Below are 10,533 nucleotides of genomic sequence, written 5' to 3'. Positions count from 1 at the left end.
AAACAGAAGAGCCATGCCATTTTGCCAGCAGGTGGCACCCTAAGAATCTCCTATAAGAAAAGGGTGGCAAATGTAAGCAGGATCCTTAATATTTTACCTTTCAGGAAAACTCTAGACATCAATGTAGATTCATAATTTTGATGATATTAGCAACATGTGTACATTGCTTAAAATGGTTTCGGAAGATTCATCTCTCCATTTTTCATGCTAACATTGCTCATTCAGTGAAAGATTATATTCCCATAAAAGGATAAAAAACTAGGTTTTAAGAAAAAAGTATATATATATATATATATATACACACACATATATATGTATTGCATATATATATTTGTATTGCTTACTACAGTTGCTTGAGAAATATTATTTAGTGATCATGGCATATGTTATTGTGAGGATATGTTAGATGGTTAGAGAGCAAGTAACTTAGATGGTCACTCTGTTTTTACACCCCTTTTCTGATCTGGACTGTGAGGATTCCTTGTGTCCAAAGATCTCCCCAATGCTAAGCAATCTCTCAGACTCAGGGGGGACCCGGTGCCAGAGGTAGTGAGTGTTTCTGGCCTTTGCAAACAACTCTGAATAGGTTGATGTTTTGGGCTCGCCGTTGAAGTTCCCTCCACATTCTATGGGATTCGGGGGAATTTGTTTCCCAGTGGTGTGGTCTGGCCTTTTGTTGGCATCATTTGATCTGGTCTCATCGCCGTGTGCCAATCTGCTACCACCAGCTGGGCTGGAACTGGGGCCTTGGTCTAGGGTGTGAGTGGAGACGTCTTGATCTTGACATAGAAGAGAGATGCCCTTGTTGGAGTCTTTGCCCTTCAGTGCGTTTATAGAATATTTCTCTTGGGCTTGCGGCTTCTCTTCTATAAAGTGGGAAGTTCTGTTATTTTGAGATAGCAACTGCCTTTTGCTTTTCATGGGGTCCTTAGGACCAATGTGATGGAAAAGAGGCATCTGGGACTTGGTTTTGTATATTTCTTGGATCGTATTTGTTGTCAGTGCTCTGGGAAAGGAGGTAAAAAGAAGAAAGATCTCTGAAAACCTATGAAGAGGCTCATATTTAGCATTTTCAAGTTATTAGACTATGGCGCCTTTCAGTGTGGTATTAGGTGAGGTAATAAAGTGGGTGAGAAGAGCATGAAGGGTGAGAATGGGTGGTAACAACATGGAGAAATGGCTCTTTCCTTAAAAAGAAAAAGGCAGCACTTTCTCAGGGAGAGGACAATTTAAAGAGGTCAGTTGGGAAGAAGCCATATCCATGAGTTTAGTAAGCATTTTCTTACCTAAATTTATTAGCCTGTAGAACCCTGTGCTTCTTTCCTCCCTGTGATGAGAACATAAGAACATCTTCTGATCTCTTCTGACTTCCGTTCTCAAAGTAAGAGGAGAACTTTTTCTTGATGATATCTGTTTTGAGTTAATTGATAGGTGTTATGGGTTGAATTGTATCCTCCCCAAATGTCATATATAGATGTCCTAATCCCCAGTACTTCAGGATGTGACCTTATTTGGAGACAGGGCCTTTACAGAGAAAATCAAGTTAAGATGAGGTCATTAGGGTGAGCCCTAGTCCAGTATGACTGGTGTCCTTATAATAAAGAGAACTTTGGACACAGAGACTCAGATAGAGAGAAGGTGATAGGAAGAGGCACAGGAAGAAGATGGCCATCTACAAGCCAAAGGGGGTGGCCTGGAACAGATCCTTCTTTCCCAGCCTTCAGAAGGAACCGACTCTTGATTTTGGACTTCAAGCCTCCAGAACTGTGAGAATACACTTATGTTGCTTAAGCCACCAAGTTTGTGGTGCTTTGTTAGGGTAGCCCTAAAAAACTAATACAGTAAGAGAAGAAGGAAAAGAATGATTGAAACTAGTTCTCTGGGTAGAGAAAGAGTATATGAATACCATTGAATCACATTATACAATAGGCTGATCTGGCATGATGAATGGAAACAGAAAAACCTAAAGCAGTTCCCCAATGTTTACCTCAAATATGTGAAAGAGGATTTAGAAACACCAAGGTGAGAGGTGTAAACTGACTTGGCCATGGAGGCTTTGTCTGAATGTTTTATTTGGCAAGCATGGTGTTTTCAAAACAAAATGACTGGGTGTGAGTGATACACAGAGCTGGTGCCCTATTGTTTCATTCACCTCAATTATGTGACCTCCTACCCACCTGAGCCAAGAGTTGCAACTGCTGGCCATGAGTAAGTGGGTTTTTTGCTCTTTGAGTTAATGTTTCAGCATCTTGTAGTTATAGCTGCTGTAGAGGACCCGGTTTGTTTTTAAGACATCTCATGAGTTGGTCACTTAGAGTTGAAAGTCTTGCACTAGTTTGCTCTAATGGGAGTGAGTTCCCTAAATCTACATTGGGTTAGTAGGCACCAGGCAGAGGACTTATGACCAGATAAAGGGCCTAGAATTTACATTAAACTCCTAATATTCTTTCATCAAATAACTTCTTGGTGAGGTAGTCAAGGCAAGAGATAGTCCTTTTGGGGTCGCTCTTCTTCTGTTGTCTTCTTGAGTGTGTGTGTGTGTGTGTGTGTGTGTGTCCATCTAGTTATCCAATTTAACAAGGATGTTTGAGTGCCTACTTTGTGCCAGGCAGTATATTCTTGACTCTGGTTTTCTTTACCTTGGACATATAATTAATCATAAAGCTCTGACAATTCCCCATTTAAATATATCAAAATACTGGTCCACTTAAGATGTAATTTCGTGGGAAGCAGCCGCATAGCACAGGGAGATCAGCTCCATACTTTCTGTCCACCTAGAGGGGTGGGATAGGGAGGGTGGGAGGGAGGGAGACGCAAGAGGGAGGAGATATGGGGATATATGTATATGTACAGCTGATTCACTTTGTTATAAACAGAAACTAACACACCATTGTAAAGCAATTATACTCCAATAAAGATGTTAAAAAAAAGATGTAATTTCACTTTATAAATATCTTAAGTTACTCATTTTTTTTCACCTGGCCAATGCCCTAGTTTAGGCCTTTAAACCCTGGCCTACACTCTGAAGGATGTTTGAGTGCCTACTTTGTGCCAGGCAGTATATTCTTGACTCTGGTTTTCTTTACCTTGGACATATAATTAATCATAAAGCTCTGACAATTCCCCATTTAAATATATCAAAATACTGGTCCACTTAAGATGTAATTTCGTGGGAAGCAGCCGCATAGCACAGGGAGATCAGCTCCATACTTTCTGTCCACCTAGAGGGGTGGGATAGGGAGGGTGGGAGGGAGGGAGACGCAAGAGGGAGGAGATATGGGGATATATGTATATGTACAGCTGATTCACTTTGTTATAAACAGAAACTAACACACCATTGTAAAGCAATTATACTCCAATAAAGATGTTAAAAAAAGATGTAATTTCACTTTATAAATATCTTAAGATACTCATTTTTTTTCACCTGGCCAATGCCCTAGTTTAGGCCTTTAAACCCTGGCCTACACTCTGGAATTCTCCTATCTGGTCTACCTTAAACATTACAGCTGAGTAATCCTTCTCACACGTGGACATGTAATCTCCCTACTCCCAAACCCTGTAGGGTGAGATTTAAACTCTTTTGCAAGACCTATGAAGCTATTCCTGATTGGAGACACTGCCTACACTGCTTTGTCTGTAAACATTTCATCTACACCTTCTCATCACCCCGTATACCCCTGCAGGTTGAGCAACCTGTAGCAAATCATTCTCATGCATGCGCCTTTGTACATATTGTTCCTACTGCCAGGAGTGGCCTTGCCACGTGTCCTCGTGACAAACTGCTCACCCCCCTACCCCACCCATCTTCATTCTCTTCCTCTTCTAAGATTCTGCTCATACACTGCCTCTTTTGGGACATCTCACCTGAGCCCCTTTGATAGACATGGGAAACTTTCCATGCTCTTGTTCTACTTTGAAAACAACTCTAATTTAGCAATTAGTATTTTCTGTGATAATTTTTAGCAAGCATGGCTACCTTCCAATTTAAATGGAGCATCTTGAGGGCACAGACCACGTTTTCTCATATTTGCATTCCTGTGTCTATCTGAGATGCTGTAATGGGGTTTTGTAAAGTCTGGCCCACAAAACACCTGTCCCAGAATAATCTGCCTTAGTGTCAGCTCAGTTAAAAATGTGGATTTTGAGCCTAATCCCTAACCTACTGAACCAAATATCTACAGATGAAGACTGGGAATATGCATTTTAAACAATCCACCTGGTGACACAGTGGTTAAGAATCTGCCTGCCAATGCAGGGGACACGGGTTCGAGCCCTGGTCCAGGAATATCCCACATGCCGAGGAGCAACTAAGCCCGTGCGCCACAACTACCGAGCCTGTGCTCTAGAACCTGTGAGCCACAACTACCGAAGCCTGTGCACCTAGAGCCTGTGCTCCACAACGAAGAGTAGCCCCCACTCGCCACAACTAGAGAAAGCCCACTCGCAACAATGAAGACCCAAAGCAGTCAAAAGTAAAATAAATAAAATAAATAAATTTATAAAAAAAATTCACCAACTGGCATGTACCCTGTAGTTGAATCTCAATAACAATTTCATTAAGTGAATCATGGGAATATATTGCCTAGTACAGTGCTTGATAAATACTGACACTTAATTCATATTGTTTCCTTCCTCTTCCTTAGTTTTACTGTCAAGAAGTCTGAGGCTCAGAGAGGATGTGACTTTCTAAAGGAAATAGAGACAGAGGCCCCTGACTTTCTAAAGGAAATAGAGACAGAGGCCCCTGAATCAAAGTTTGCTGCCTCCTTGTCCAGACTCCTTTTTTTTTTTTTTTTTTTTTTTTTTTTCGGTATGCGGGCCTCTCACTGTTGTGGCCTCTCCCGTTGCGGAGCACAGGCTCGGGACGCATAGGCTCAGCGGCCATGGCTCACGGTCCCAGCCGCCCCGCGGCATGTGGGATCTTCCCGGACCGGGGCACGAACCCGTGTCCCCTGCATCGGCAGGCGGATTCTCAACCACTGCGCCACCAGGGAAGCCCTCCAGACTCCTTTTATACCACCTGTCCCTGACACAAACTCTCTAGTCATCAAGGACAGCCACCTCGCTTGAACCTGGTCTTTTGAACACCCCATAGAGAGTAGGTATCTGGTCTTCAGCATCCTTTTTGAGAACTGAAGTGGAATTCAACCAAATGGCTTGTAAGATTTTTTTCCATTCTGTGAGCTCTCATTCTAGTTTGGTTTAACCATTTATTACAGACAAGGAAGTTCAGTTATTTGCTCAGTTTCTCCTTTTTAAAACCCAAAGCTGGAGGCTAGAAATAATTCTTAGGCCAGACGCCTGGACATTAATTTAGGGTCTTGTGTCCACCTATTAGCTGTGGAGACCTAAATGATTTTACATTCAATTGTGATACTTGGTTTTCCTCTTGAACATGCTACATCATTTTCAGGGCTCCTGCACCTGCCTTAAGTAAGAAGGGACTGTAGTTTTGAAGAGCTGAGATAGATCCATTCTATGCTGAATATTAACATATGATTATTTCATTATGGGAAAAATAGAACTAGTTTCTACAAACTGTATAACTATGGCAACTTTCAACAAAACAATAGAAGAGTTTTAATCCTGTAACAATCTTTTACAGGATTGATTGACTGATAAGAGCAAACACTTATATAGCACTTATTTTGCATTTAGGTACTGTTTCAAGTGCTCACTGCATCCTCAAATGACTTCATGAGGTAGGAAACATCATTAACATTTTACTTTGGAGAAAACTGAGGCAGAGACAGGTCCAGTAAGCTGCCCAAGGCCTCACAGCTGGTAAGTGATAGAGTCAGGATTTCAACCCCAGCAATCTGGGTCCAAAGTCTGTATTCTTAGCCACCATGGTTTAATGGACGAAGATGGAATCACTGAGCAGGCAGTTTTATTTCCTTCTTTTTTTACTGAATGGTGTAGACAGCTTTGGAAGGTCTGAGATTCTGGATAGCATTGTGTAGCCCTTCCTTCTGTGATAATCAGTAGCTATTAACTAGAAATGAGTATATAAAGTTAGTAGCATTATTCTTGTTATAACTACTTAACTATATAGTCTATGTTCATTGGATAGTCTTCTAAGTGATGTGTACATTTGGTAAGGATTATTCTTTGGCAACAGAAGGTTTTATGGGAGGGAATTATCACAAAGAATATGAGCTCACAGCTTCTGAGTAAAGAGGCCTCTTTGGGTAAATGACAGAAATATTTGCCCTTTGGCTTAAGAAGACAAAGAAATCACAGTACCAATACACAACAATCACTTGTGCAAAATTTTCTAATCTAAGCAAAATCTGTAAGCTCTCATGTGAATACACTTTGGAGTACAAGGAGGGTAGTTGAGAAATTCACTTTCTGCAGAAGAAAGGAAGGGCCTGACTCTCATATTGGTGAGTGTTGAAAACAGCCAAGTGCTCCTTGCTCAGCCCTATCAGAGGTCAGCCATCGTTACACAATTCTCTCTGGTCGCCCATACCAGGGAAATTTTTTTTTTTACTTCCTTTTCATAAGATGACTTGCACATTAATAGTTACTCAATGAATGCTTGTTAACCAGGCGTAGAAAAGAAGTGAAACCAAATCAACCCAGATATAAGAAAGTAGAACATTAAGGCTTTAAGCCAGAGAGAGCTCATTTGAAAGACTGGGAGCCTGAGAAGTGTTAGCTCAAGGTTTGCAACCTCTGCAGTTCTTTTTGGAGCTGTCTCTGCTCCCTGGTCAGCAACGTCACATGGTATAGGCAGATATCCTCTAGTCTCTGCAGTCTTTGGCTTAGTCTGGCTTCAGCCTGCTTGGCGTTCTTCCTCTCCAAATCAAAGTGCTTCTGTAGTAGTCCCCTGACCATGTGCCTCTCCATCCTCTTCATGGTCTAGAGACAATAGAACAAGATTCTCCCAGGCACCATGACAGACCTGATAAAGCAAAACGGGGAACCTGACCCCTGGCTTTTAACTGGAAGATCAGTGTTTGAATCCTGTGTTTTTCTGAATCCACAGCTGCCTGGTCAGATGAAGTCACACTATTAGAAAACTTTGCCCTGCTGATTAAATATTATTCACAACCTAAAAGTTGAGAATTATGTTTTATTTGGCAGGAATTTTTAGGACTTCAAGTCCGGGAGGCATCATCTCAAGTAACCCTGAGAAAACTGCTCTGAGGAGGTGAGGGGGGAGCTAGGATATATAGAAGTTTGAAACAAAGGTCAGGTAGTAGGAACAAAAGATTACTGCTAATAAAAGAAACCTAGATAACTCAAGTTAAGGAACTTAGCATTTTTCTATGTATGGGAAATGCAAGAGTCTGGGCTCACTGAAATCATTCCTTTGATATACACCCCAGCTTATCTGGGGCCAGTATCCTCAGGGCTCACCAGCTCACCATCGGCTGTGTCTGCAATTGCTGATGACTGTGACATCTTTTGTTTACTGATATGGCAGGCAATATTGCATTTATCAGCCCTATAGTAACATGCTTTTCCAGAGTGACACAGAAGTGTTGAGGACAAAGTCATTCCTCTGGGCCTCAGTCTCCTTGCCAATAAAATAGATGATAGGCTCCCTACAAAATCCTCAATCAGGTTGCTATAAAGATCAAGTGAAAACTACATGAATAACTTTGGGGGCAAAAATAATAAAAACACTTTACATATATAAGGCATTATTCACCCTGTGAGATAAGTCTCTTCTACTGTTCTTTAAAGTTTCCCCCAAAACCCGCTCAGGGGCCTGGAGAGTATCTGGGGACTTAGGACAGAGCCATTCTGGAGCCCCTTCAGTTCATGAATTCATGAACGTGAGGGTCCATGCAGCCTGCAATCCTACCATGTAGCAGGTGCTATGCTGAGGACTGAGGGTAGTGGTGAATGAGACACAGCTCCTGCTCTCAAGGAACTTTCTGATTTACGATGCTGGAGTCTAAGGGTGCATGTCAAATCTGAACAATCAATATTTCAAAGAGTGGGAAGAGTGGGATCTGTTGGTCACAAAATAGTACAGGTATCCAGAACAAGTTGTCTGGGCAGCTCTGGCGAAACCACTTGGATTGGAAATTGGTTTCTCTTCCCACCCTCACCCACTTTCTTCCTCTGAACTCTGTTGCACTAACAGGCAGGGACACATCTTTCCTCCTCTTTATGTCCCTCACAGTATGCAGAGCTAAGAGCACAATATGTGCCTGGGATATAAATGGATTGCTATTAATAAAGCTTTGGTGATAATAACACAGGAAAAAGCTTAACATTAAAAGGGAGGATAAGGTCAGGACACAGGAAAGAAATTTTAAGACAGCTTTTAGTCTAAAGCGTAGACTAAACTTTTGTTAAAGAACATGGTGAGTAGCGCTTACCTACAAATCCAGGGTTTGCTGAGAATGCTGCCTGCTTCTTTTGCTATGCCAGGTTGAGCCTGGATTAATGTGCTTGTTTTTCTTCAGTAAATTTTAGGAGCTCGGTGTTGGGGAGGTGGGAGATAGAGAGAGTTTTGGAGAGAGTTGAGGGGGAGAATGTTGAATACACTTGAAAGCTCTCTTCTATGCCACCTGCCCCATCAGGAATGCTAACTCCCTGGGTGTAGGTACCAATCCCAGAGCTTGAAATAGCTCTGTGAGTTAAGGGAAGCTGCCAGCCTCCAGCCCTCCCCTCAAGGGGCCCACAGTGCCACTTCTCAGCTGTGTCCATGGGAGCCAAGAATGAAAACAAGGAGTGTCTTACTGTGTTCTCAGTCTCTCTCTATCCCTCTCTTTCCCCACCCACTTCTCCTCTTTTCCCTCTTTTGCCATACTACTCTCCACTCCCCTCACAACGCCCAGTACTACTTCTTGGATACCAGATCGGGTTCCAAAAGAAGGTGCCCTGTTTTTTCTTGTCAGATTGTACACATTTTGTGCAAGAGAGTAATTTGTTTATTTTGTATTATTGCACACTGTACTGACTTTCCCCAGGCTTCTATCCATGTCTTGTGTACTTCAGTGCTTAGTTAAGATTTTCAAAGTTGTCACAACAGAAACAGGCAAAGTGAAATTTAAATTGACTTTTGTGATCATATATTGGACTCTGCGGTAGAAGGCCAGTTGAACTATTGGTTATGGAACAAGACATTAAGTGGGATTTTTATTGTTGCCTGAGGGCTTCCTCTGAAAACAAGAGGCATTAATGTGCCACAGACTAAAAAGAACTGTCAATACTGGGGCCTATTAATTCCCCCAGAGCTTACTGAGAGGCAGCTAAACAGACCCTATTACCCATAATCATCACATAGCAAATAAGCTGTTATAAGGATTACTGGCCGAGAGGGAGAGGGAAATCCATTATTCTCTCAGTGGGAGGTAATATCTTTCCCATCCTTTCTCATGAGGTAATTCTCTCACCTCCAGAATTTAATGACTGGAATGGGGTTCCAGGAAAATCATCACAGAGAATGGGGTGCCTACACAAGGAAAGACTTACACATCACTCCCCAGCTGGAGACTTGATGAACTACAGAACCACAGATCAGCCCCCACTCCAACCCTTTGTTTCCACCAGAGCTGATCATAGTGAGGGATTTTTTAGAAAATCTTGGTTACTCCATGTTATCTTGAGAGAGAGCTGAGGAGGGCAGGCTTGCAGAAATAATTCAAGGTTGAAGGGCAAGAACGAGCCTTAGTGTGTGAGCCTGGGAAAGAATGGTGGCCAAACCCATCCTAGCTCCCATTAGCCCTTCGAGTGTGCCAAAGAGGAACTTAGCAGTTTCCTAGCTCCATGTGAAGGAGCACAGGGGTTATATAAGGGGACAGAAACCATGGCATTGCCCTTGGAAGACTCTAGGTCAAATAAGGTAATACTTCACTCTGAGCAGGCATGTGAAGGAGCACAGGGGTTATATAAGGGGACAGAAACCATGGCATTGCCCTTGGAAGACTCTAGGTCAAATAAGGTAATACTTCACTCTGAGCAGGCATAGAACCACAGGCAGGGCCAGAGGGAGTAGTGATAGAAAGGATCTGGTTGAAGGTGAACTTTCTCATGAAAACAACACATTTTAAGAGCAGACCACAGCAGGAGCACATGGAACATGACTGATCAGGGAAAGACCAGCAATGCCACAGCACCACAAAAGTATTAGCTATATAAGAACTATATAGTTCCCCTTCTCCAAGTCCCTGGGAATCCACTGAGGAAAGGGTTTAAACTTTATTTAAGATTGGAATGTCAAAGTGGTCTGGACTTTCTTACAACAAAAGTGGCCAGAAATGTGTAGAATCTGTCCATGAAATCATTAAGGGACAAGAAAAAAAAATTAAAAAGATAGTGATCTGATGAAATATAAAGCTCTAATTCCTATATCATGTCCCTGCTATCATCACTAGGGAAAAAGAAGTTTAAACTGCTCATTAAAATGATTATGATTAAAATGAATTTTACAGAATGGATGTAATTTATTCACATTCATATACTTTTCTCTCTCTCTGTTTTATATGGAAGTACTGTCCTTTTGTAGTCAAACACATCTGAGATCAAAAAATTATTCCATCATTTAGTAGGATGTATGACTTTATT

The 10,533-nt window shown here is 41.9% G+C and overlaps 1 protein-coding gene across 1 annotated transcript; it reads right to left on the bottom strand.

Moving 5' to 3' along the window:
• Positions 1-426: 426 nt before the first annotated feature.
• On the bottom strand, positions 427-6,855 carry CCDC190 (coiled-coil domain containing 190). Its single transcript, XM_007123320.2, has 3 exons — positions 6,675-6,855; positions 1,287-1,416; positions 427-1,006 (listed from the first exon to the last, which is right to left on the bottom strand). Exons 1-3 carry the CDS (start codon positions 6,853-6,855, stop codon positions 427-429), a joined length of 891 nt encoding a protein of 296 aa, XP_007123382.2.
• Positions 6,856-10,533: the final 3,678 nt, after the last annotated feature.

Source organism: Physeter macrocephalus, chromosome 4 (genome assembly GCF_002837175.3).
Source record: "Physeter macrocephalus isolate SW-GA chromosome 4, ASM283717v5, whole genome shotgun sequence".
Classification (NCBI taxonomy): Eukaryota; Metazoa; Chordata; class Mammalia; order Artiodactyla; family Physeteridae; genus Physeter; species Physeter macrocephalus.
Note: the sequence above shows the minus strand (reverse complement) of the source record. Positions and strands in the feature narration are given on the sequence as shown.

What these genes read in the sequence shown, in the direction of transcription:
- CCDC190 (XM_007123320.2), bottom strand. Translation starts at nt 6,855, where the DNA reads ATGGAGAGGCACATGGTCAGGGGACTACTACAGAAGCACTTTGATTTG. An exon ending in AAAAGAACTGCAGAGGTTGC is followed by an intron (nt 1,417 to 6,674) that starts AAACCTTGAGCT and finishes TCAATTAACTCA; the next exon opens with AAACAGATATCATCAAGAAA. An exon ending in CTACAGGCTAATAAATTTAG is followed by an intron (nt 1,007 to 1,286) that starts GTAAGAAAATGC and finishes CTCCTTTCCCAG; the next exon opens with AGCACTGACAACAAATACGA.